This window comes from Mustela nivalis, assembly GCF_964662115.1.
Source record: "Mustela nivalis genome assembly, chromosome: 5".
Lineage (NCBI taxonomy): Eukaryota > Metazoa > Chordata > Mammalia > Carnivora > Mustelidae > Mustela > Mustela nivalis.
Window position 1 is genome coordinate 116,455,798 of NC_139024.1, and position 25,090 is coordinate 116,480,887.

The 25,090-nt window shown below is 55.7% G+C and overlaps 1 protein-coding gene across 17 annotated transcripts in view; it reads right to left on the minus strand.

Annotated features, from left to right (window-relative positions):
* Positions 1 to 4,320: 4,320 nt before the first annotated feature.
* ANKS1A (ankyrin repeat and sterile alpha motif domain containing 1A) overlaps positions 4,321 to 25,090 on the minus strand; it is a 178,563-nt gene continuing 157,793 nt past the window's right edge. For 5 of the 17 annotated variants that reach the window (XM_082732322.1, XM_082732321.1, XM_082732315.1 and 2 more), the window contains 11 exons: positions 16,285 to 16,383; positions 15,423 to 15,575; positions 15,198 to 15,305; positions 13,845 to 14,009; positions 12,393 to 12,518; positions 12,072 to 12,143; positions 11,798 to 11,884; positions 11,100 to 11,237; positions 9,419 to 9,589; positions 8,420 to 8,517; positions 4,321 to 7,021 (listed from right to left, as the gene is read on the minus strand). In XM_082732322.1, the coding sequence (XP_082588448.1) occupies positions 7,018 to 7,021; positions 8,420 to 8,517; positions 9,419 to 9,589; positions 11,100 to 11,237; positions 11,798 to 11,884; positions 12,072 to 12,143; positions 12,393 to 12,518; positions 13,845 to 14,009; positions 15,198 to 15,305; positions 15,423 to 15,575; positions 16,285 to 16,383 (1,221 nt within the window). In that variant the 3' untranslated portion in view covers positions 4,321 to 7,017. Of the gene's footprint in view, positions 8,518 to 9,105; positions 9,205 to 9,418; positions 9,590 to 11,099; positions 11,238 to 11,797; positions 11,885 to 12,071; positions 12,144 to 12,392; positions 12,519 to 13,844; positions 14,010 to 15,197; positions 15,306 to 15,422; positions 15,576 to 16,284; positions 16,384 to 25,090 lie in introns of all 17 variants that reach the window. The other 12 variants (XM_082732324.1, XM_082732329.1, XM_082732314.1 and 9 more) reach the window with 3 other exon arrangements.

Consider the following 25,090-nt stretch of genomic DNA (forward strand, 5'->3'; position numbering starts at 1 on the left):
AAATATGCTGCTACTTCTGGCCTCCACAGCTCTGCCGAGAGATCCACTGTCGTTCACACTACTTGTCCCCTGTAGACAAGGTAAGGGTCTCCTCTTGATGGGCTCAGAAAGTTTTTGTCTTTCATTTTCAGAAATGTAACTGTGAGGTACCTTGGATATGATGTGTGATGGATTTCTTGTGGTTTACCTGGTTTGGGGTGCACTCAGCTTCTCAAATGTGTAGGTTGATGTCTCTTGCCAAATGTGGGAAGTTTTCAGGCATCATTTCCTTGGGTGCTTTTTCAGCCCTCTTACCTTCCCTTTCTGGGACTCTGCTGACACAGGTGTTTGATCTTATGTTAGAGTTCTGGGTCCCCAAGACTCTATTCATTTTCTTTCCAGTCTGTTTTCTCTTTCTGTCCAGATTGGCCGTCTCCATTGTTCTGTCTTCCAGTGGGTGGATGCTGTCTCTCTCCCATCCATTCCGCTGCTGAGTCCATCCATGGAGATTTCAGTTTGGGTTATTGCATTTTTCAGGCATGCCTCCTTACTGCTGGGCAAGAGTGAGTTTCTTTTCTTTTCTATAATTTTATTTATTTATTTGTCAGAGAGAAAGCACAAGTAGGCAGAGGGAGAGGCAGAAGCAGGCTCCCTGATGAGCAGGGAGCCCAACGTGGGGCTTGATCCCAGGACCCTGGGATCATGACCCAAGCCGAAGGCAGCCGCTTAATCGACTGAGCCACCCAGGCGCCCCGAGAGTGAGTTTCTACTAGGCCTCCTCTGGTAGTGCTCCAGTGGGCATGTGGGCCAGAGTGTTAGCCTGGTGAGTGTGGAATGTGAGGCCTTTGCTAGCCTTAGGCTGGTGGCACACAACTGTTTTGTGGTTGTGTATGGATGGGGTAAAGCAGTTAGTGTCTTTGCAGCTCTGTCCGGCCAGGCTGCCTCTTTTCTGGTCCTTTGGCTAGAGAGAGCAGACTGCTGTTGGGCTTTGTCTGTGCTATCGGTGTCTCAGCTTATTTGTACTTAGCAAGAAGAATAGGGGAAAGTTTGTCTACTTGATCTTCCTGGAAACAAGATCCCATTTACTTTTTTTTTTTTTTTTTGAACATTTTATTTATTTGAGAGAGGGAGAGAATTACAAGCAGGGGGGAGGGAAAGAGGAAAAGGGAGAGGGAGAAGCAGGCTTCCCACTGAGCAGGGAGCCTGATGCAGGGGCTCCATCCCAGGACCCTGGGATCATGACCCAAGCCGAAGGCAGACGCTTAACGACTGAGCCACCCAGGCTCTTTTTTAAAAATGGCTCATTTGGCTTTGTGGAAATGTTTGATTTTTATATAGTTGGATATATTAATCTTTTAAAAAATGGATTCAGAGTTTTGTAGCATGTTTGGAAAGCGCTTTCTCATACCAAGATTATGAAAAAAAAATCTCCCCATTTTTTTCTAGCTTTGTTGGGGTTTTATATTTTCTGCATGCAGGTATGTGAGCGATCTGGTATTTATTTTGCTGTAAGGAGGTGTAGGAATCCCTATACTGTCCCGAACCTCTGTGGCTACGCCTTCGTCCCAGGTCCATTTACCGGATAACATGTACTCTGTGGTGTTAGGGAAACTCTTTCATTTGATGAAGCCTTGTTTAAAGTAATTGTCCTAATAGCCGAGTCCTGAGTGACAGAGTCACTCAGGTGCTGCCTCGAGTTGGGGCTAGTTGACACCTCTGCCCTCCCTGGGTGTGAGCTGATGACAGCTAGTGCTGTGTGAGCCAACACAGCATGGACCTCGGACATCTGGAAGGGCCTGCCTGCCCTGTGTGTTGGGGTCTGGTGGGACCTGCACACCCTGTAGGTGAAGGAAGCCAGAGGCGGCCAGGGCTAAGAGGGTGTTTGGAGCCAGCCTGGACAGTGCTCCAGTTTGCACTCCGCTTCCTCAGTCCCCTGTTCACGGCCACTGGGTGAGCTGCCTCAGCCTACAGGAGGAATGTGCCAGCCCCCTGGCCTCCTGGACCACGGTGTCTGTGGGGGGAACCGCTGAGACATGGAGGTGTCAAGGGGGAGAGGGGGTTGCATGGAGTGGCTTGTGAGGGCCTATCTCACCCTCCAAGCTGAGATGAGAGCAGAAAGCTGCGCCGCACTCTGGCTGGCTCCGTCTCCAGGTCCTGAGGAGACGTGTAGAGTGTGTTCTAGACAGAGTCCCAGGGAACCGGGAAGGCAAGGCGGGCCAGGCTGGGCAGATGCACTCCCGCTGAGTGTGCCCCATCCGTTCCTTTTCTGAAGCTGCCCCAACCCACACCTCCTGCCAAGTTGGCCAGGTGCGGCACTGCCAGTGGCCCGGATGGCAGGCCCGGGTGCCCCGCACGACTCAGTCTGTTCCTCCCCCAGGTCCCTCTGCAACCACCCTCCCCCTGCCTCCGGCAGGCCCCAAGGCCCCTTCAGCACTGCAGCACTGGGGCTGGGCAGCCTGAGTTGTGTTGCTAAGGCTTTTGGTGTGATGCCAAAAGGGACGCGGACAGTGGCACGTGTCCCAGTACCCTATTCCAGAGTAATAGTGACACTAATCGTGGCCATACCCTTTTCCCTGGCTGTAAGGTTTCTTCTGCCTAGAAGAGAGTGCCAAGGCCAGAGAGCACAGGGGTGTGAGGATGATGAACCCTAGTCTGAAAGTGAGGCCCTCCACGACTGGGCCTCACTCTCTTTACTCAATGGCCATGAACTGGCCTAAGAAGCCCTAACTGGGAGTTAGAAGCTGGGATTTGGTCTATTAGCTGGCTGGCTAGGAAAAACCTTTCCCCACTGTAGGCCTTGTTTTCTTCATAAATATGATTGGGTATTAGATTAAACCAGTGATTTTTTTTTTAAGATTTATTTGACGGAGTGAGAGAACACAAACAGAGGGAGCAGGAGAAAGAGGCTGAGGGAGAAGCAGGCTCCTGGCTGAGCAAGGAGCCTCACATGGGGCTTGATCCCAAGACCCCGGGATCATGCACCCAGCCGAAGGCAGACGCTTAACAGACTGAGCCACCCAGGAGCCTCAGTGATTTTCACTTTTAACACCCTTGATAAACGGAATTATTTCACGGAAACTCATATAAGTGTTCGGTGCTGGGGCACCTGGGTGGCTCTGTCAGTTAAGCGTTCTACCTTTGATCTTGGTTCAGGTCATGATCTCAGGGCCATGGGATAGGGCCCCAAGCCGTGTCTGGCTCTGTGCTCAGCATGGAATCTGCTTGAGATTCTCTCTCCCTCTCTTTCTCTCTGCCCTTCCCCTTCATACTCTCTTTTTCTTAATTTTTTTTGTTTAAGATTTTATTTATTTGACAGAGACACAGCAAGGAGAGAATACAAGCAGGGGGAGTGAAAGAGGGAGATGCAGACTCCCTGCTGAGCAGAGAGCTGGATGCAGGACTCGATCCTAGGACCCTGGGATCATGACCTGAGCCGAAGGCAGACACCTAACGACTGAGCCACCCAGGTGCCCCCCTCTTTCTCTAGTAAGTCTTTATAAGTGTTCAGCACTAGGCAGCTTGGGTGGAGGCAAGCATGGGACCAGGGCCTCTAAGGAGGCTTGAACCACCAGATGGGATGGTTTTTCAGGTCGTCCAGCTGGCCCTGGGAAGGTGTGGTGAACTTTCTGAGCCTTGGTTGCTTCCTCTAGAGAGAGATCACACCCAGAAGGCTGTCAGAGCTAACACAGTGGGTGCCTGGAAAGCTGCTAACAGGCATTGGAGCACAGGTGCTGTCAGGGATGGGGTTAGTGGTACCATTCGTGTCTTTCCAAACCCTCTCCTCTAAATACCAGCCCAACACCAACCCCTCCCTTTCCCTAGTCTGCCAGCTCTGGGAACACCCCATGCCTTTGGATGCCCAGGGGCCCAGCTGGTATGGCCTCAGTGTGGCTTTGCGTCAGTGGCTAGCTGTGCACGGCTCAAGCGAAACCTCTGTTATCGAATAAAGTTCCCTGAGGGGGACACTCTTCTTCCACAGCTCTCCATCCTGCCGCACATCCTTGTACACAGACATTCCATGTACGTCTGTGGGTCAGCAAGCTCAGTCTGGTGTGCAGAGGGGCCGTGGCTATAACTAGAACGTGGTCTCTGCTTGGGATTGGAGGAGACATTCTAAGGAAGGGAAGGGGAATCACGGGGGCCTCGCAACTAAACAGGATGAATGAACGGACCGTCAAGGGCAGCCTCCCGCTGGAAGTGTGCCAGACAGTGTCACCCCCACATTCATCCCAAACAGTGCGGGACCCTTGTCAGCAACCCGCAGCCAGCCTGGGCCCGCGCTTCTGCCAGAGAACCATCAGGAAGCTTTCCAGTTCAAAAACTCCCAAAAAGTAAGGCTGGTTTCATGTTGCTTCTCTTTTATTAATTCAGTCTGTTCTACGTTGTACAGTTATGAAAATAACCGAACCGAAGGTGGAAGCCCAGGAATGTTGATGCTCTGTCTTGCGTAGTGAGGTCAGTCTATGTTCCGCACATATTCGTTATGTTTGGTACCACAAGATGTTTGTAATTCGGACAGAATCAGACAGATTAACAGTTCTATGTACAGTAAAATAAAAGGGGAATTCATTCAAGTATCAAAATACAGAGACAAAGATTAAATAACATTTTTATTACAATTCAGTCCCATTGCCACCCCGTTAGCAACACCACTTCCACGAGCTGCTTCCGACTGTCATCTCGCAGATCTGGCCTCCCGCAGGCCGACCGAGGGCGGACCAGCTTTCTCCTGTCGACACGGCGGCCACCATGTCTGTGGCCTGCTCAGCCAGAGGCTTCTGGAGGAACTCCCACCAGAATCTGAGGCTAGAGACCCAGGAGGGCGGCGGAGCCTGGCAGACATGCAGCCTGGCAGTAGGGTTCCTACGGCTCGGAGCGGCTGGCAAGCAGAAGGGAGGCAAGCAGAGAAGCCCAGTCTGGGGAAGGTACAACTCCCTCAAAAGGCTGCCCAGAGGGGCCCTGCACAGCTCAGACCCTGCCGCCGAACTCAGGTGCAGGACTGGGCGGCTTTCTGCTTGAAGCCTGTCCTTGAAATCACAACACCCTTTTCGAAGGGAGAGCAAGTACCTGCCCTGGGGAGAAGTAAAAAGGAAAGAAAAAAAGATCCAGTCCCTACCCTTCTCAGCTATCCAGAAATAAACCAATCTCAAAAGCAAACCCAGAGCCAGCACAGACTAGCCAAGGCTTTCCAATATGACAACACCCTGAATAAATAAAGATATAGCAGCTTCAAGGGGAGGAAAGACCTACATGTGATTTAAAAACAAAAAGGCAGCTTGAGCAGCTCATTGTAGTGTCTACAGTTTGCTTTTTGGACCTGCCGGCTCCCCCGAGAGGGGAGGGGCACTTAGCTGAGGCCAGGCCCCCCTTGTTAGGGGAAGGAAGGGTTCTGACCCCTTCGGTTCCCTGGTCAATTCTCATAGGTTGCATGAGGCAGAACATGTGTGGTGCAAGCTGGTGGGAGGCTCCTGGGCTTTGGGAGAAGCAGGAAGTGAAGCCAGACTTCAGGTGTTGAGGTCCTGGTTTAGTACCGGGAGGTGGGGGTTCCCTGGCCCTGCTCCAGAGAGGAGGCCCAGCCTCAAGGCGGTGGGAGGATGGCGGGCTTTCCCTTTTCTGGAAACCACAGGGTGGTGAGTGTGCCCAAGAGCACTCTCCGTGCCCCCAACCCACAGGGAATTTCATTCACAGCCTTTGCTGAGAAGGAAGTCCCTCCAAAGCCTGGCATGTGGGGGCTGGGAGCAGCCCGCCCCATGCCAGCAAAGCATGAGGTCTGCTGCTGAGTTGGCCACGGAGGAAGGGCTCCTCTCTACTCTGGAAGGGGCTGGGCCAGTAGCAGAGCCGGCTGTGTCCCTCAGCCTCAGAGCTTCCCGCTGGCTTCCACCGCCCTCGCCCTCGGGAGCACAGAGCAAGAGTCCAAGTTAACAAGTGAAGCAAGCCAGCAGGAGGCCTTAAATGGCAGTGGTGCGCCAGGGCCCCAGTCTGCCCTGAAGGCAACGCCGGGGGAGAACTGAATCCACGGTCACCTTACTTTGCCTTCTCTACACTTGGAGCCCAGGATGAATCCAGCAGCCAAAAATAAAAGTCAAACTAGTAATTCAGAGAATCAAAGCGAGTCCTAATCACACAGACCTGATTAGACAAATCACAAATCGGCAGGTAGCCGTCTTAGCTGACCTACCCGTTAATGCCCAAAACAAAGCTGCTTTTTCTCCTTTCTGACCGAACACAGGCAGGTCTGAGGTCGCCCATGCGTGTGTGGGCCGGCGCCCTGACCACCGCCGGCTTGGGCGCCAAGGAGCGGCCCAGACTGCATGGCACCAGGAATGGCTCCCTCAGCCCTGCCTGGCCTGCACGCCTTCACATTTGGAACCCCAGGAATGGCCTGAGAGTCTCTGTTTTTGCCAGGTGCCTCTAAGGCTGTTCTTATTGCAGAGGTGGCATCTGGCTCCAAATGGGGACAGAAGTTGTGCAGTTCGTAAGGAACAGCAGCAACCGACTTGGCTGGGTCTGAAAGCAGACTTGAACAACCCCACTCCCATCTGCCCACCTGGGCCCGCTTTCTCTTCCCCCACAGGCTGTTGCCTCCCCTGCAACCTACCGACTGCACCAGCAGCCCGTGCCAGGGACGAAGGCTGCGCAGACCAGCCTCGGAGCCACTCTTGGGCCCGCTGTCCTCCGATCCCGAGGCCATCTGTCTAAAGATTGGCAGTTTAACCTAGAGGTTTGAGCCAAGTCTTAAAAATTCATTTTATAGAAAAAATTTTTTTTTTTCTATTAAAAAATGTCTTCTGGACAAGTCACTTCTTGACTCTCTGGAGTTTCCAGTTTTCTCCACTCAAGGCCTGGCGTGTGGCTTGCTCTGTAAGACCTGGTAGTGGCAGGTCCAGGCCAGGCAGCCCCAAGGAGCTGCTCCTGGCAGAGGCTGGGCCTGGGTCTTCAAAGCTGCAGGTGACACAGTGGTGGCGGTGGTGGCGGTGGCGGCGAGAGCCTGTGCTCCCCACGTCTGTGTTTCCGCAGCACAGTTGGTTCCTCAGTGGCTCAGCTTGGCAGAAGCAAACACAATGGGGGGAGGAAAGGGTTAACCACAGGGGCCTGCACGGGGTGGAGGGAACTGAAAGGAAGCATGGAAGCCAAGGAACATCCCTCACAGCCTCCCCCAGCACCTGTGGCTCAGCACAGCTGCTCTTGAAGGCTCAAGGCCAGGCCGGCGGGCGGGAGCACCCACCCCACGCTACCACCTTGGGCTGTGCCTCTCCAGGAACTGCTGGAGCACCTGGCTTCCTTATGGGCCTACATGGAGCTGCCGCTTGCCTGTCTCCTGCCCTCTGAGCTCCTCGGCCCTCCCCAGACACTGGAGGGCTTCTTCAGAGCCTCAGCTCCATGATCCCAGCTGGTGGACTATCCCCCTCAGGGGACTCAAGAGGTGGAGGGGGGCTACCTCCAGCCCCCACACCGTGGAGCAGTGTCGGAAAGTCCCCCCTGGAGGACAAGGGGGGAGCTGCTCGGTCCGGGTTCCTGTCCTGGAGCAGCTCCGTGCTGTGAGGGAAGAAGGGGCCGTGTGCGCGCAGGGCACAGGCTTCCCTCGCGCTGGCTGCTACAGAAAGGCCTTCCTCCTCGGTGAGCTAGACTCCAGAAACAGCCTCGTGACGCCCTGGTGAAGACAGGGGTGGCCGACCACACACCAGCCATCCCGTTCCTCGGAGTGGAAGCCTCAGCGGGACCCAGAGACCTGCTCAGGGAAGCCAGCCTGCGGCTGTTGAGATGCTCAAAGCTCCAGGCTGTGGAGTCAGGCACGTGCCTGAGGACCTCAGGCCCTCATAGAACGCAGTGTGAGCCTAGGTGAGCTGCGCCGCCCAGCTCGGGCTCTCGCAGGAGGGAGGCCAGCACCTGACGGCAGAGGACAGAGGGTTGGGGCCGCAGGCCAGCCATGAGCGGAGAGCAAGGGGATTCTGGCACCGGGTGGTCACAGTGGTTGGTTGTATCAGGAAAGGTGCAAAAAGACAGTTCGCTCTTGGCAGCGGCACCCAGCTGCAGCTCAGCACAGAAGCCGGGAGAGGAGAGCAGACCAAGAGCCCAGCCTAGTCAGAGGGAGCAGTCACGGATGCTGTCTGGCTCTGCTCGAGGGCTGCCCCCCGCCCCAGGGTTCACAGTGCCTGCCCGCTGAGCCCTCCTGGTGCCCACCTGGAAGACAGCTCACACCCCCACCCCCGCCAGGCTGTCCTCGCCCAAGGGGGGACTTCACAGTGTCCGGTGGTGTTGGGTACGAGCTGTGAGTGTGGTGCCTAGAGCGGCTGCCAGCAGGGAGAGCAGGGCCCCCTGGGGCTGGGGCCTTGGCGTCAGCAGCCGGAAGGAGAGCTGAGAAGAGCAGAGGTCGGATGGCAAGGCACAGTGAGACTAGTGGAGACAGGGAGTGAGCGGTTAGAAGATAGTGGTCTCATACTTGGTGCTGAGGCTCCGCTTAGAGTCCGGTTTAGGGTCCACAACCCAGGAGACGCTGGCATGGGACTGGGCATCTGGGTCTGTATCAGGTGGTTCCAGCTGCCAAGGAAGAAGGGTGAGGGGTCAGGGAGGGAGCGCCGTGCCTGGCCAGGGGGCAACAGGACCCAGCTGTCCCTTCTTCCTGCGCAGGGCTGTGCTGGTGTCGTGCCAGCGTGAGGGACATGAGGGGCGGCCCTGGTTCTCCTCAGAGAGCAAGCCCCCTAGGGCTGAGATGCAAGAGTGGCACCCTCTCCAGAGCATCAGAATGCCACCTCTGGGCCTCTTCAGAGTCGACTTATCCCAGGGGCTTCCCAGAGCTGCTCAGGTAAAGGAGCCTTGACCGACCTGAGCATCGTGCTCTGAGCCCCAAACCTGTTCATGGCGCCAGGAAGGGGGTACGGGGCTGGGGAACCCAAGCCTCTGGGTCCCTTGGGTGGGGCCTGTGGGCATACCCCAGGCCAGACCACAGCGGGCACCCCGGGCCTCTGCAGAGAGGACACACAGAGAAACAGCTAAAGCACAGATAGGGATGGCAGGAGGGTGGCTCAGGAAAGAATGTCATGTGGGGTGGGGGAGGCTACTAGCGTCTCAGAAAGCTCACGGTCACTTCAGGGAGACTGACACACAGACAGCAGGAGGTGTAAAGACCTTGACTCCAGGACTAACAGACGGCAGCGGTAGGTAAGAAGGACGATGGGTGGTGCAGGTGTGACAGTGACAACAGCGACTATCGGGGGGCGGCGGCACCTAGGGTGCAGAGCAAAGCAGACACAGACATGGGGTGGCGTTACTGGGGGCTCACTGCAGGCCAGGGCCCGGGGGCGCCTGGCGAGGGAGGGGACTGAAGCCCATGGGGCACAAGAAAGGCACTAACAGCCGGTTCCCTCCCGGTGCCCGCTCCACCCCAAGCCCTTGAAGCCCAGGGGGTAAGAGGGAGTCTGGGCGCCTGGGGCCCACGTACTGCTGACTTCCTTGTGCCGACCCGAGGCTTAGGCACCGGTTTGGAAGATTTTGTTTCAATCATATCAGCGGTGGAAGGCCCCAGGGAGCGGGACTTCTGGGCCTGCAGGGCCAGCTGATAGGCCACCTCGAACGCCTGGCCCAGTGTCAGGATGATCTCGTAGGTCAGATTCTGGGAGAAGACAGAGCATGACTTCAGCACTGAGACCGAGGAGCCACCTCCCCCCTTTGCTTGAACCCCTCCAACCTCGCCCTGCCCCCCTCAACCAGGCCTCACGGCCCTGAGCACAGTTCTGGGGCAGGGGGCACCTGGATGGCTAACGAGAGTGTGGTCAATTCTGCCAGGATACTTGTTTTCAAAGCACTGCTTTGTCCCAAGGTGGCTGAGATATTAGGGAACAATCTGACCGTCACATTTTGTTTCCCCTGCACGATGTCAATGTGGACACAAACACCAGGGGACCCGGCAGCTTGGCTTCCCTTCCTGTGGTGCTGTCCCTCTCCCAGCCCTGAGCTCCCCTTCCCGCCCCGGGCTCTCTCAGGGGGAGGGGGCCGGCCTGACTGCCACAGCTCTGACTTTCTTAACCACTGCCCAGGAACAGCAGCGCCAGGGTTTGCTAGGTTCCTCTTTTTCAACATGTCACTGAGCAAGTTTCTGAGTGTGGTGCTCCCAGCCCCATCTCCCCACAAACCTGGCTTTTACTGCGTGATTTTATGTAGCATGTTCCTCTTTGGGAGCACATATGTTGTGTTACAGCAGAAGTGACTGTGGAAAATAGGAGCTCTAGCTCACAGTGTCAGGAGCTACGAGTATAGGGCAGATGACCCCGTTCACCTTCAAAACCAACCCCACGAAGCTGCTCTTGTTATAGCCACTTTTCAGCCACGGAGCCGGGGACAGTGACTTTCTAAGACCAGAGTCAGGTGTCTGATGCTAGGCCCAGAGTAAGCATGGCTTTCCTGGGGCTGATAATGCCTGGCTGTCTGTGCCCCAGAAGCCACAGGGATTTGGCAACTAGCTTCTGTCCCCTGGAACAGCAGGGATCTGGATAGAAGCCTGGGGCTGAGGAGAGGGCCTGGGGCCTTGTCTCAGGGCAGAGGCAGTCCCTGTGGGCCCAGCCGGAGCGTGAGTATGGGAGAAAGCAGCCTCCTGTCAGGAAGGCACTGCTGCCCCCAAGGAAGGTAGAGGGCATTTCAGGTAGACTGTCCTTTGAGGGTCCCAGGGGGGCATGGTGGGTTGACAAGTAGCCTGGGGGAGGGAACCCCTGACCAGAACCAGAGGAGCCGCCTAGTTAGCTGCCTGTTCTCCTCTGTGCTTCAGTCTCATCTGTAGGGGACTGGCCCAGAGGCACCTGGGGGGCCAGTTGGTTAAAGGTCTGCCTTCGGCTCAGGTCATGATCCCAGGGTCCTGGGATGGAGCCCCACAACAGGCTCTCTGCTCAGTGGGGAGTCTGCTTCGTTCCCTTTCCCTCTGCCCCTCCCCCCAGCTTGTGCATTCTCTCTCTTGTTCACACTCTCTCTCTCAAATAAATAAAATAATTTAAAAAATAAAAAATAAATAAAGGGAACTGGCCCAGACAGTTGCTGGGGCCTCGGCCCAAACCAGACATGAGCCAGGTGCCACCCACATGCTGGGATGGCAGGTCCCCTCCCTCGGTGCCCAGCTGCAGGGCTCCACCCACCACATCCACCGTGCTGAACACATGGCAATAGTGGTGGCTGGTCTGCAGGTCCTTGGTGATGTAGGCAAAGGTGCAGAGGTCCTCTGGGTCCTGGGCTGCACAGGAAATGTTCCGAATCTCATGCTCCGCAATGACATTCTGCTGGGGAAAGCAGGGTCTGGAATTCTCGGCCCCAAGGCCCACCTCAGCCCGTTTACACCGCCACCACCACTGCCACCTTTTCCCAGTCTGGGCTGTTAGCCCAAGGCCGCTACTTCTCTTGTTCAGTGGGCACAGGGGCAGTGTCTAGCCTTGCCAGTATACGCTTAGGGGTCTCCACCCTTAACCATGGCAACAGAGGATGTCAAATGTTCACATCTGACCACCAGCTCTCCAGCCCCTTTGCCCTCCAGGGTGGGGACAAGGCAGGTGAGGTACCAAGGGTGGGGCATGGGGGGAGTCCTTTGCTCGTGAAGAGAATCACACCACCAAGGGCCCAAGAACAGGTAAGAGGGCTGATGGAACCCATGCTCAAGGAGACCAGGGGTGCCTGTCACTAGGGCAGGCCCCAGGGATCAGGATGTTTGGCGACAGAGCCAAGTGCCTGGCTGAGGGATAGGAGTGCAGAGGAACAGAGAGGGCTGCAGACACTCTAGGCAGCCTAGAGGACGGGGTGGGGAGAGGGTCCCCTCCTGCTAACAGTGCTATGAGAAGCACACCTTGTTGGAGGCATCGATGAACTTGACACCTTTGTATGTGATGGACAGGATGATAGTGGGGATCTTCTTCATGTGTTCGGTGGATTTCTAGAGAAAACACGGAGTAGGCCTGTGAATGCCCCTTCTTCAGGCCAAGCCCCTTGGATCCCACAGGCCCCAGCCTCCCCCTGACCTTACATAGTGTGGGAGGGCCCAGGGGCTGCAGCAGGTGCCCCGTTGATGCCTCCCATCCCCACTAAACCCCCACCCGCCAGCACGCACCCAGACAACCTACCCGCATCTTTGCACAGGCGTCCTGTGTGGATTCTGTCCCTCGAAGATCTTTGATCAACATGGAGCCCAGATACTGAGGGTATAGGCAGTAACTGGGCTTAGGACGTCCTGCCTTACCAGGCAGGGAGATCCAACCAATTGGGACCATAGTCAGGTGGTTTCCTCTCCTAACTCCCTTCCCCTACCCTGGCTCGGAGGCCCTCCTGCCCCCTAGGTGCTGGGGGTGTCCTAGGAGTGGAGAACAGCACTTGAGGCCTGGAGCTGGCCAGGAGGGGTGGGTGACAGGGAGGCTAGCCAGGCTGGGAGGGCAGGGGCAACTCACGTTGGCTTCATAACCGCAGGACTCGAAGATGAGTTTCTCTGGCTGGTGTTGCCAGCTCTGCACTGGGGCATAGGGGGCAGCCAGGCTGGGGGGCCGGAGGGTCAGTTTGGCTTCACGCTGCTCTTCCTGTAGAACACGTGGGGTCACAGGTGCGCCTGCCCATTTCAGAGGAACTCGGGGCTCCAGCACACCCAAAGGCAAGGAAGCCCACTACAGGGGTTCAAGGGCAGGAGACAAAAAGTCAAGCAGATACACTGGGGCCAGAGGTGAGGCCCACCCATGTCAGAGGGAAGGCAGGGAGGCAGGGATCCAGGCCCCCTAAGGGCAGGCTCAGTGGGGAAGGCTCTAAGGTAGACAGGACAGGACCAAGACCAGAGGGGGGAAATAAGCATGAAGCACCAAGAATGGCGAGCAGAACCTAGGTCCGTGGAAGCCTCGTATACCAAGTCTGGGGCCCTGGAGCTGGTTCTGGGTGGGGCAGGTGTCCCAGGAGGGAGTGTTTTATACTGTTCCTGAGGCTGCCGCTGGGTGGGGGCAGAGGGGCAGGAGGCCACTGAAATCTAGGCCAGGTGATGGGAGCCTTCACCAGGTGGGAAGAATGGGGAGGCGAGAAGAGAGTCAGGAAATTATGACTTCCATTCCTAGCACTGTGAGGAAGTCTTCGGCTATGGAGCGACTACAGCGGCTGGACAACATGCTTTTTGTATCGTGACATTCAAGGCCGTGCCCGTGGGGAGGTGAAGAACACCCCCAGGTGCTGGAGGTGAGTGTAACTCAGGAGAAAAAAAGCAGTGAAACTAGAGTTCCCAGGGCGGCAGGGGGGGCGGTGAGGGAAATGTGTCGATCTTGTGTCCAGTAGGCCAATTTGGAGAACCAGACGCAAAACAGGAACCTATGTGCAAGGCAGGAGGCCGGGCAGACAAATACATCAGGAAGCCGGAATGCAAGGCCCTGAGAAGGTGACCGAGGACTGAAGGCTGGGGCCAGCCCAGGGCCTAGCAGAGGCTGCATGGGGGGAGGGGAGTGGCCTTTAGGAAGGCAGACAGCATGGCTGGATAGGTCTCCTAGCTGCATCCCATGCTGGGCTGCAGAAATGCAGCAGGAGGAACAAGAGTTTGACTGGGGCCCTCCTGGTTCTTTGGGCAGGCGGGGTTCGGGGAGCAGAGTCAAGGACGGAAGAAAGCTGCTCTGTGGAACAGGCAGGGCAAGCAAGCTGACAGTGGGGCAGGAACGGGGCTGGTGGCCTGTAGGGGCTGGGATGTAGAGGCTGAGATGCAGGGGAGGCCCTCCCAGGGAGGGGAGGAATCAGGGTCCTCCTCCTGCTGGTGATCCAGGCACCTGCAGTTCAATGGCCTCCTATCCCCTCTCCCCAACACTGGCTGCCAACTCAAGGGACACAGGGGCAGTGAAGGGGTCTGGGGACCCCCATTCACAGCTCCCCCCTGGCCCCACCTGGATTCGGAAGCGCTCAGCTCGAGAAGGTGCCGCAGGGTCATGAAGGCTGTCGTGCCGTCTCCTGCCGGTGTCCCCTGGAGGCAGTAGCAAGTCTGCAGAGCGGCCAGTGCAGGAGTCATTCTGGCTCAGTGGGGACGACGTCTGGGAGAGCAAGTCCTGGCACTGCAGTGGGGAGAAATCCAGGGAACACTTGGAACCCAGGAGGCCAGCCCTGGATTATGGGTGTCAGCCAGCTCGGGGCTGCCCAGGGCCCAACAGGGGCAGGTGGATCAGTGAGAACAGACACGGAGCAGGCACCAAACGGACGGCACACTGGCCCACAAGCCTGTGGGAAGACCCTGGCCGCGGGGCCAAAGCCACCGAATTCTTCCCCGAGCCAGGAAGCCCCGGTGACCCAGTCCTGCGCGCATGCAGCCACCACGGGCACCCCCACGTCCCTCACACACTCCTGGGCCTGGAGCCGAATGGGAAAGAGGAGGTTACAGGGCTGGGAAGCTGCTTTGCTGTTCATCAAAGATCAAATCATCTGCCATGATTCACTGCCGCTCCTTGGGCACGTGACCAAATCCAGAGCCCTTTCTTGAAAAAATACACAGCGCTGCCCATCGGCACCCCGAAATCCCATCGCCTCAGTTTTTATGCCAAGTGTCAGCTTTTCTTGGTCCCTCAGTGTCACAGGGGCTTCGGGTGAGAGGACATAGTGATGCCCTCCGGGTGAGGTGGCCGTAAGCAGGTGGAGCCTGGGGGCCCTGCTTGGAGCTCCGCACCCATCAGGGGCTTAGCTCGTAGGCTCCAGCCGGAGCTGGTCCCAGGTCTCAGCTCTGCAGCTGGATGGAGTCTAATCTGCAGTCTGGGGTCAGCAGGCCAAGCCACAAAGCATCTCGAACCCACCCCAAGAGGCTTTTACTTCAGAAGACCTAGGGAGGGCGCAGGTCCTGCCACGGAGCTCCAGCTTTGCCCTGCGTCCGGGTTCCCTGGGTTCCCTGCCCCCCACTGTCCCTTGCTGCCATGCTGGCTCTGCCCCCCGCAAGCAGTGGCTGGGATTCGGATATTTTTTCCCTTTTCCTGACATGTTACTTTCTACTTAAACTGGAGTCTTTATTAGAGGTGCCACCGGGCTTCTAATATGCAGGCAGGAGGCACATAATCGATACAAAACCAGCCCAAACAACTCCTGCTGCTCGCACTCTCCAGGCCCTGGCAGCACACTGGCCCCAAGGACAAGAGGGGACAGATTGTTCCCATCTCTCCTACGGAGGTCATGCTCTTTCCAAAGAATGCCTCAAGCAGTCTCTAATTCCCAGCAACATGAAGAACACACTGAGCCCTTTCCATTCTTGTCCTACTCACTCTCAGCTGGGAAAACCGCGGGGGCTTCTGAGGCGGCTCCTCGTATGGTCTGTCTGCCAGGGAGGCGATGATGCGCTTGCGGTGGCCGAGGAGATGGACCTTCAGCACCTGGATGGGGGCGGGGGTGGGGGAGGGTGATCAGGCCGTGCCTGTGCCCACAGGCCCCTACCGGCCCCGGACCGCACCCTGGAGGCCAGGCCTGGCCTGAGCACAGGCTGCACTCACGTTGACAAGCTCCAGTTCCCAGAGGTTCTTCACAGTGTCAATAGAGCTGTAGCCGCTGGACAGGAAGGAATGCACGTAGTCCTGCAGCCCCAGGGAGTCCAGCCACGAGGGTACTGATGGGGGGCTGCTGCCGTCACAGCCCAGTGCTTTCACCTGCGGGGCAAGAAGGGGCAAGACTGACAGCTCAGCCCTCTTGGGGCTGCAGCCAGGAGACCAGGCTCCCCTCCCTTCACACAGCCCTTTCTGCCCCTGCCTGGTCTCAGCACCCCCACCTGTGAGGTAGGGCCCCCGCAGCCCTCCAGGTCTGAGGAAGACAGCCCCAGTGGGTACTGCTAGATGGGAGGGAGGTTCACAGAGGGGCTCCCACTGAGCTCTGACAAGATCATGGACCTGGTGGGACAATATGGTGTGTTCCTGTGAAGTGGGCATTGGCCTCACTGTCGGGACTTGTTTGTGCTTCCTGAGCTCTGGGGTGAGTGGAACAAACAAGGGTACAAGGACTTCCCAGGGCCAGCCGAGTCAAGTGGAGGGGCTGGGGCTACCAGCCCCTGGCTCCCCAGGTGACAGGTCAAGCCTGTGGGTACCAGCTCCTGGGCTGGGCAGAGGCCTATGGCCTCCCTCTGGAGCCCAGACTGGGTCCTCAGCAGTCCCTAGTCTCTGCTGACTCGTTGGGGCCTCAGGACATGGCAAGACAGTAAACAGACCTCTGTGCTGCCTGCTGGGTCCCCCAGGATGCGGGGCGGACACCTTGCAGTGATCCACATGCCCCGGAGCCAGGCTCTTTCCCTTTTCTGGGTCCAGGCGGGGTCGGGAGAGGGTCCTGGCTTCGGCCGAGGCTGCAGAGCCATCAGTGGTTAGTTACCTTGGGCAGGGATCGCGCTGCCTGGAGCAGCTTCCGCCGGTGCTGTGGGTCACTGATTCCGATCTCCCGCAGGTCTTGCTCTTCCATCACATTAGACCCCTGAAAGCAAGAGAGATGGACGTGAGCACCTTCCTGAGCTGGGGGCTGGTGGAAGCCTCCATGGCCCCTCACCAAATTCTTCTTCTCTACCCTAGGCACCGAGGGGTACAGAGAGCCCGGGCTCCCTCGGACAAGTCTGCCTAGACAGCCCACTCCTGCCCGAGCGGCTCCCAGGTGAGCTGGCCAGCACCGGGGCACGCAGGGTGCCCAGCCCCATGTGCATCCGCTCCTCTTGGGGGCAGGTCCACAGCCTCAGAGATGAAGCAGAGGGGGACTCTCCAAGCCTCCTCACAGACCTGCTTTCCTGACTCGAACGCGAAAGCAGCCGTGTTAGGTGATCTGCCAAGGAACTAGACTCAGGGATTTGACTCATATTGACTTATATTGCTATAAAATATGAGTCAAATGAATTTTTTGCTTCCTTAGGGCTTATCAACGTTATGCGTACACAATACTGCAGTCTGTTAAGGGTGCAATAGCATTATGTCTTAAAAAAAATACATACCTTAATTACAAAATACTGCTAAAAATGCACCATCTGAGCTTTCAATGAGTTATAATCATTGATCTCAGATCACCATAAAAAATATAATAATGAGGGGTGCCTGGGTGGCTCGGTTGTTAAGCATCTGCCTTCAGCTCCAGTCATAATCCCGGGGTCCTGGGATCGAGCCTCGCACTGGGCTCACTCTCAGTCTCTCTCAAATAAATAAAATCTTAAAAAAGTATGTAATGATGAAAAAAGTTAAGAATCACCAAAATATGACACAGAGACATTAAATGAGCAAATAGTGCTGGGAAATGGCCCTGACAGACCCGATCGACACAGGGTTACAAGACCTTTACTTTGCAAAAAATACAGTTTCTTCCAAGTGCAAAAGGGAAATGCAATAAAATGAGGCATGTCCGTATCCAGGAGATTGCCCTGCCATCTGTACAGGTAGATCCGCCTCTTTTCATCAAAGCTGCCTGATCATCCAGGTTAGGGGTTGTATGACAAATTATTTAACCAGTTCCTCACTGAAGGAGGACTATTTCCCGTTTCAGCTCTGTACACAGTACCGCACAAATACCCTCGTCTGTGTTTCATCTCTAGGATGGTCATTCAAGAAAGACTGCTAGCTAGGTCAGAGGGTATGTGCATTCAGGAGTCTAAGACACACTTATTCTTCCATCATGATATGAGTGCTAGATTCCTCCCATGGTCAGCAACAGGGCAGGGAAATGGCTTATCACCACACTTCTTATCATAAGAGCATCGCACCCATACAGCCCCTCCCCCATCTTTTCAGGTTTTATGGGCCAAGTATTTACACAGCAATTCCCACCCCATTCATTCCACAGGCTTGATACTCAGCTAACCTGCTTAATAAAAGGGACTACAGTTACCCCTACTTCACAGCTCAGGTAGCTGAGGCCCAGACAACAGGAATAACCTGGAGGAGGGCCCTCAAACGTAAGCTTGGAGCCAGAATCCTGCCCAGTGCTCCTGTAGGTACACTCTAGGGCCACAGGCGCGGGGAGCATCGTGGCTCCTTTTCCAGGAATGACCCCTTTCCAGACTTTGTGTGTTTACGCAGGTGCTGATCTTTTCTGTATTCCATATGGAGAAATTCTTTATAAAGTAAGGAAATGAACACCTTTTATCTGTCAACAATGTTAGACAATTGTTTCTTCCAGGTCATTTCTCTTTTGACTTTCCTGCTGGCTTTGTTCCATACGGAAATGTACTGGTCTGTACCTTGTAGAGCTTCCCTCAGTTCTGTCAGGCTTAGAAGGACCTCCCCTCGCCAAGATTTTTAAAAACAATTCTTGCATATTCTCCTGCTATAATTTTAGCTTCTTTTTTTTTTTTACAATTAAATCTTTTATCTATCTGGAATTTTTTTTTTTTTTTTAATGTATGGTTTAAGGGCTAGGATCCAGTTAATTTTTTTTCTAGGTGGCAAGTTGTCCATTTTTTGAATGAGCTACCTTTCCCCTACCAATCTGAGATGACCTCTGATGTGTCCTAAATTCCTGTTTTTCTGGGACTCTTTCTGTACTTTCTATTCTACTGAGGTGGGTATTCCTTATGCCCACTTTACAAATGAAGAAGTTGAGTAACTCGTGCCACCTCATGCAGACCATCACTGGTGGCCTTACCTTTGTACCCGAGCTCAGTAAGCGCTGGCACAGTAGCCTCCCCAGGGCCTGTACGTGGTGACCAAACCTTTGCTCCACAAAGGACGCCTCCTAAGCCGTACGTTCCAGGGAGCCCAGGCAGAGAGAGCCAGGGTGGCAGCTCTCTCTGCTCAAGCCGCAGAAGGCCCCTGCCCCAAGGGTACCCCTCCAAGTCTGAGGCCAGCAACTAGGTCACCACGAAACCAGAGTCATCACCTGGAGTTCCCGTAGCCCTGTGGGCCCAAATGTAAGGTATGTGGATGGGAAAGGCAGCAAGGGGCGGCCACTGCACAGACACTCTCCCCGAGGATGAGGGCACGAGTGGGACCTGTGCTGAAAGCAACAGCACACCCTGGCAAGTTTCTGAAGTCCTACTGTAGCCCCAACATTTACTCCCGACCCTTTGCAAGGTTTTTGGGCAACATTAGTACTGCTGACAACCAGAAAGCCCAGATCCAGCTGGACAGTGGGCCTTCATTACCCAGTTAGGAGGAGGGGTGGTGGCGTTGTGTATGCAGCTGTGAGGAGACAGAGGCAGAGGGAAACAAAGGAAAACCGAAGGATGTGATGGAAAATCAAAGCAGGAAGCTGCCAGAGCATGTCCTGGGAGCAGGCAGGGTCTCCTGACTTCCTGCATGTGCCACATTATCCTCTTGGATCAGCTTGTGTGGGGACTATAAGGTGCTCCAAATCCTCAAAGGGGAGAAACATTCTGGAAGTTTCCACACCCTCTTTACTAAAGGAAGAATGGGACTGCTGCCTTTTAGAACCATTTTCATGAGGAGGGCAATGGGGGAAGAGAGACCTTCTACTTTACCTTCTACCACACTGATGTTTATACCAAGGGCTACTTTTGTCTCAGAGCTAAGAAAGTAGAACAGCTCTTTGGCCTAAGCATTTCAGTGACTAGAACCTTCCTTAGATTAAAAAAGTGTCTGAGTGTAAGAGAAATCTGAAACACATAAGTAGTCAACACTCAGCCAGTTGGGTTCAGTTCCTGAGGAAGGGAGGATAGGAGGACAGAGCGTCAGGGCATCCCTGTCCCAGGTTCTGCTTTAGCCCCCGCTGTCCTGTCAGCCCACCCTCACAAGCACCTGGAGGGCGCTGACCTTGTGCCTTACTTTGCAGGCCAGGCCTCAGGCTTCATGGCCAGTGGGGGTTCTGGGATCCTGCCTTCTGGGCCAGGGCCCGCTCTCCAGGGAAGAGCACAATAAGTGGTCCTCAGGGTCACTATGGGTAACAAGAGTTCCCTTTGTGGGGGAGATGACAAAGGTGCCAGTGATATGGGTCCTGACCACGTCCTGGCACTGTGCATTCATCGCTTGGAAAAAAACTCTCTGAGATAGGAACTGCCTGATTATACAAAGAAACAGGCTCACAGAGCAGAAGTGACTTATCCAAGGTCACAGAACTTGTGAATGACAAAGGGATAATTAGACTACTATCTCATGCTCCAGGTTCTCTCTACTTACTTAGCTGGGAGTCTGCTGTAGCCAAGTGTGGAAGCTACAGCAGCAGCAGCCTGAGACCAGGGCAGGGAATCCGTCCCAGTGCTGAGGCGCACTTGGGCTCTGGTACTAACATCCCTACCACGGAACCTTCCTCCCACTGCCTGCTCTCCACCTCAGGGTGGGGTGGGGCAGCATTTCCTTTTTACTGGTACAGAATCCCAACTCCTAGCACCTCATGGGTCCCTGGAGGGTGCTAAGAGTTGAGGAGGGCAGGGCTTGCCGAGGCCTCACAGTGAGGGAGAAGCAAGGGTCTGGATACCCAGGCCTCGGCATACAAAGCCCAAGCACTGAGCCCAGAGCTCTCAGCACCAAGGGGCCTGGAGTGGGCTGAGGTCTGCCTGCCAGAGCTCAGGGCAGGACAGCATGAACCTGCTCAGGGGACTGGCTTGCACAATCACACACCATCATTCCTGGGCGTCCTTCCTCGAGAAGGCATAACCGAGAGGCCGTGCCTGTTGTGGCAGCTGTAATTAGTTTTATTTTCCCTAGGCACGGTTTCCCCTTCCTGCCAGTATCTGCCATTGGGCCTCACCCATGGGCGCAGAATGTGGTACCTAGAGCAGTGGCTTATCTGTGCCAAGTGGGATTTCCAAGGGCCAGAGTCTGGGCCTGGCTCAGTGGATATGTGGACAGTGGGGAAGAGGGAGGCCTGCAGCCAGGGGCCGCGGGAAGGATGGAGCGCGGACAGCAGGACCTGCCCCCGGGAGTGCAGGGGAGAGTCCGGCAGAGGCAGAGGGAACGGCTGTTGTAGGCCCCACGGCTCTTTCTCCCCAGCTTTCCCTGGCCTTCCAGGGCTCTGATTATCTTCAGAGTCTTCCTGACCCTGTGATTTTAGCAGAAGAAAAGATCCTTCTGCATCTTGAGACATACCTCACTTGTCAATATTTTGCTGGAAATTTCTTTAACTGCTGGGTATGTCTTCATTCAACAAACGGTGGAAAAGGCCTAAGAAGGAACATGTGGGAATGTGGTACATTGGTGTGGGCCCTTCTCAGGCAAAAGGAAAGCCGGCTGAGCTGCCTGCTGAGGGCCCCAAGGCTGTTATGGGCTAGAGACTCCCGCCTGCCCATCTCACTCACAGCTTTGCCACCTGAGTCTAGGGCAATGCCCAGCCTGTTGTCCACGTGCAACACCAATCTGCTGAGTGACCAGGGAAACTGACGGTCGGAGGGGACCCCATTAAAAGAAAAGTCGGAAAAGCCAAAACCGATGCTGCTGACCTCACAACTGTGGTCTTTTGGAGTCCTCTGAGAGAGGCAAGGACGAGGTGTGGGAGAGGTGGGGACATGCTGGGGTAGGGAAGGGGAGCCCCAAGGATGTTTGGGGCTTAGGGGTGGGTGGTGGCAGGATCCGCAGGGAGTTTCATGTGGGGAGAGGGCAGAGAAGTGGGTCAAGAGTTCCCCAGCTAAGGAATAGCACGGGACAGACGCCACCCGCCTCAGGAGCAGGGAGAAGTTCCGGGTGGTGGGAGCGGGGAGGTGGGCCTGGGCTTGGGGGCTGTGCCAGGGAGTCAGCTGGTCCTGCCCAGGACAGAGAGAAGCTCTCCTGTTTAGTCACGAGGAAGCGGAGGTTCAGTGAAGGACTAACCTGCCTGAGGTCACAAAGCGCTGTCTCTGCTCTATTCGGTTCACAGAGCTGCCTCTTCCCCGGCCCAGAGAAGAACCAAAGCAGAAAGGGCACAGTCATCTGAACATCACCCTACAATCCTGACTTGTTTCCAGGCATGTGGGGCTCAGTAGTCCCTCGACAAAGGGTCTGAGCATGGGGAGGTGCGAGCTGAGCTCGGGTCCGGTGGCCTGGACAGGGGCTGGAAAGCTGACTCCAGGCCTGATCATCCACGATAGACAGCAGCCCCAGCCCCTGCCCACCATGAAAGCGTGGCACCCTGCCCACCTCCTGTGCACAGGCAAGCACTCGGGGCAAGTAAAGGGGCGATTACAGCAAGCCTTGCCAAGTGCGAGGCCAGGGCTCTAGGCTGGGCCAACCAGTAAGACGAGAGGCCACGGATGTTTCAGCCTCTCCTGGAAGGAGACGAGCCCTCAGCATGCAGGTGTTGGGCAGAGTGCTGGCGCCAGCTCTGAGGCTGCCTCTGCTAGGGCCCCAATTCCTGAGGCTAACTGTGAGGTCAGTTAGCCTCTCCCAGGCGTCCTGTTCCTCCTGCCTCTGGGAATCCAGGATCCAGTAGTCCGTGAAGTGGGTCAAGTCCCTGAAGGGAAAATACTCCAAACTCGCCACCCCGCTTAAACTCAACCCTTGTGGGAGTGATCCAGAGCAGGGCAAGGCCCACAGGCGGCCTGGGGGGAAGTCCAGACTGCTGTGGCCATGGTGAGCCACAGACCCCTGTCCCTCCTCACTCTCTGTCCTCTCTCCCAGAGGTCCTTCCTGCTCCCCCTGGGCGGGCCCCTTATACCCTGGACCACCCAGGTCTGCTTGCCCTCTCCCTCCTGGCCCACCTGCAAGGATGCACAGGTGTCAGTACAACTCCAGCCTCAGAAAGGCACTCCTGGCTCAGAACAGGGCCCTGTCCTGTGTATAGCCACGTGCACCCCAGGGGACTGGGCCCAGGATGGCCCAGCACTGAGGCCGGGTATGTGCCCTAGGAACCGCAAAAGCCTGCTTGTGGTGGAAGAAGCCATGGTGGGTTAAGTCACTGGGTGCCCTGGACCCTAGTGCGGGCAGCCACTGTGGCTAGTCCTGAGAGATAGTTAAATGTCACCAGCAAAGGTGTGTGAGCAATACAGGAGAATGAGAAAAAGTCAGGCTTGTGGACAACGCATCTGGGCACTCCACCTCGAGGCCTATCCGTGACCAGATGTCGGCCCCCTGGGGATCGGGCCCCCCACTCAAACGGAGGCAGACACCCTCTGATAGAAGAATGTCTCCTAACAGAATAGCACTGGACTGGCCTGCCCCTCCCGCCTCATTTCCGTATTCACTGTGGCCGCTCTCTCCTCAATCACTTGGTCATTTCTCCTGCCATCGGTCATGAAAAAGCAAAGACTCAAACCTCTCTTGAGGGACAGAATGAGAAACAGGACTGTGGTCCTGGCCACATTTTGCCTCTGGAGAAAGCCTGGCACCTAATGTCCCTCTCTTCTCCAGCCTAGATCCGTGAGGAGGGATGCTCCTGAGGCTGCCCTGTACTGGGGGGTGGGGAAGGGCACTGGGGGGAGGGGCAGCCCGAGGGCACCCAGTGGGACATACACGCCCCTCCGGGCACGGATCTGTGGGCCCACTTCCCAGGAGGGGACCTGCCACAGCTCAGTAACAAATGAGGGCCTCAGTTGGTGGGAGGCCTGCATACACATCCCCCTCTGGTCAGATCCAGGGCAAGTCTGGCCTACACCCTCCCCCCACCCCCGCCGGATCCCTGTGTGTGGAGGCCTGGACTCAGCCCTCCAGGCCTCAGATGCCTCACGGGTTATTTACTCTGCAGTCCCTTCAGGAACGTTGTTGGTTTCCATGGGGCCCTGCCTGTCTTTCCCACATCAAAACCAATTTTTTTCCTGAGTAGAGAAGTTATACAAATTTACTATAGAGCATTTTAAAAAGAAATAAAGCACAAAGAAAAATGTAAAAGCAAACTCACAGATTCATCACTTCATGGAGAAAAAAAGGGGTACCATTCTAGTATTCTTTTCTAAGAGAATATTTTTTAAAAGGTAGAACTGCAATTAGTTCTATCACTTTGGTGTATTTTTCTAAGCTTTTATTTAAAAACTTTTAGCAAAATTGGGCTTACAGTATACACGTTGTTCTTTTAACTGCTTTTATCACCCCGCCCCCCAATTTTCCTGTATTGCATGAACACCTATGCCGGTGATATTCAGCTGTCAGGACTAGCTACAGCGACTGCTCGCACTGGGGGCCACGGCACCCCACGACTTAACCTGCCAGTGGACACGGTGGCTTCCTCCACCGCTTGGGGAGCAGGATGTCTGGGAGAGGGGGCAGGGCTCTGTGGCTCATGCTGTGGCTCCAAATGTTAATAATGACAGAAAACAGAAGCCTCACTCCCTGAAGCACACATGCATTCTCTCACCTCGGGGCTGAGGGCTTTCTGCGCGCTGCCGCCACACACAAGGCAGTGTGGTGCGCAGGGGAAGAACCTGTTCAAATAAGAACTGAGTTCAAATTCTGACTTTGTTGCTCAAGGTTGTTACAAACTTAGAACCTTATAAAAAGGAGTAAGCTCCCCTGCTTCGCAGGTTAAATAAGGAATCCCATGGCGCTGAGCGCTGACCTGCTGCTGGCAGGAACCAGCAGCGCTCGGGAGCGCTCTTGTGTCTCTTGTGCCTTCTGGCCCAGCCAACCTGCTCCTGCCCTGGGGCTGTGTCACAGAGCCTCCGGCAGGACACCTTCCCCCAGCTCAGCCCTGCACCACGCCCCCTGCTCTCCTGGCAACCCCTGACCCCACTGCAGCCCAGACCTGTCCCCACCCAGAGAGACAGAACTTGACAGTGACCAATGCAAGCAGTTCTATAGAAGAGGAGGAAGAGGCACACCTGTCACCAGTTCTGTTTCTGAACTGGTGAGGCCCTCGCCACCTGTCAATCTCCGAAGGGCTCCCACGGATGGTGTGAAAGCACCAGTGTCAGGACTCATCTCCCAGTTTTGTGGCAACACCTTTTTGTGATCCTTGCTCTCCCAAGCAGGTTCCTGGCATCCCCATTCTTTCCACACCAGGCCCAGCACCCTTCCCTCCTACTACCCATCACCCCCAAACACCTGCCTTTCTGAGGCCTTCTCTGAGGTCAAGGAGCTGTATCCACCCTCCAGATCAGCAGTGGAACTTAGCAAGGCCCAAGGCAGACTGGAGTCAAAGGGCTCAGTTCCAAGATCGCCCCAAACAAGCTTTACACCACAGACCTGTGGACAAAGCCAGTGTGTGTGCAGCAGAGAAAGGCCGCTGCCTGCGCTCCGTGTGGAGAATGTGCCACTGTACCGCCTTACGTTCCTGAGCTCATGGCCAGTCTCAGTGGCTGTTATGTGTCACAACAGGGAACAGTCTGTCCCCTGCAGAACTTATGTCC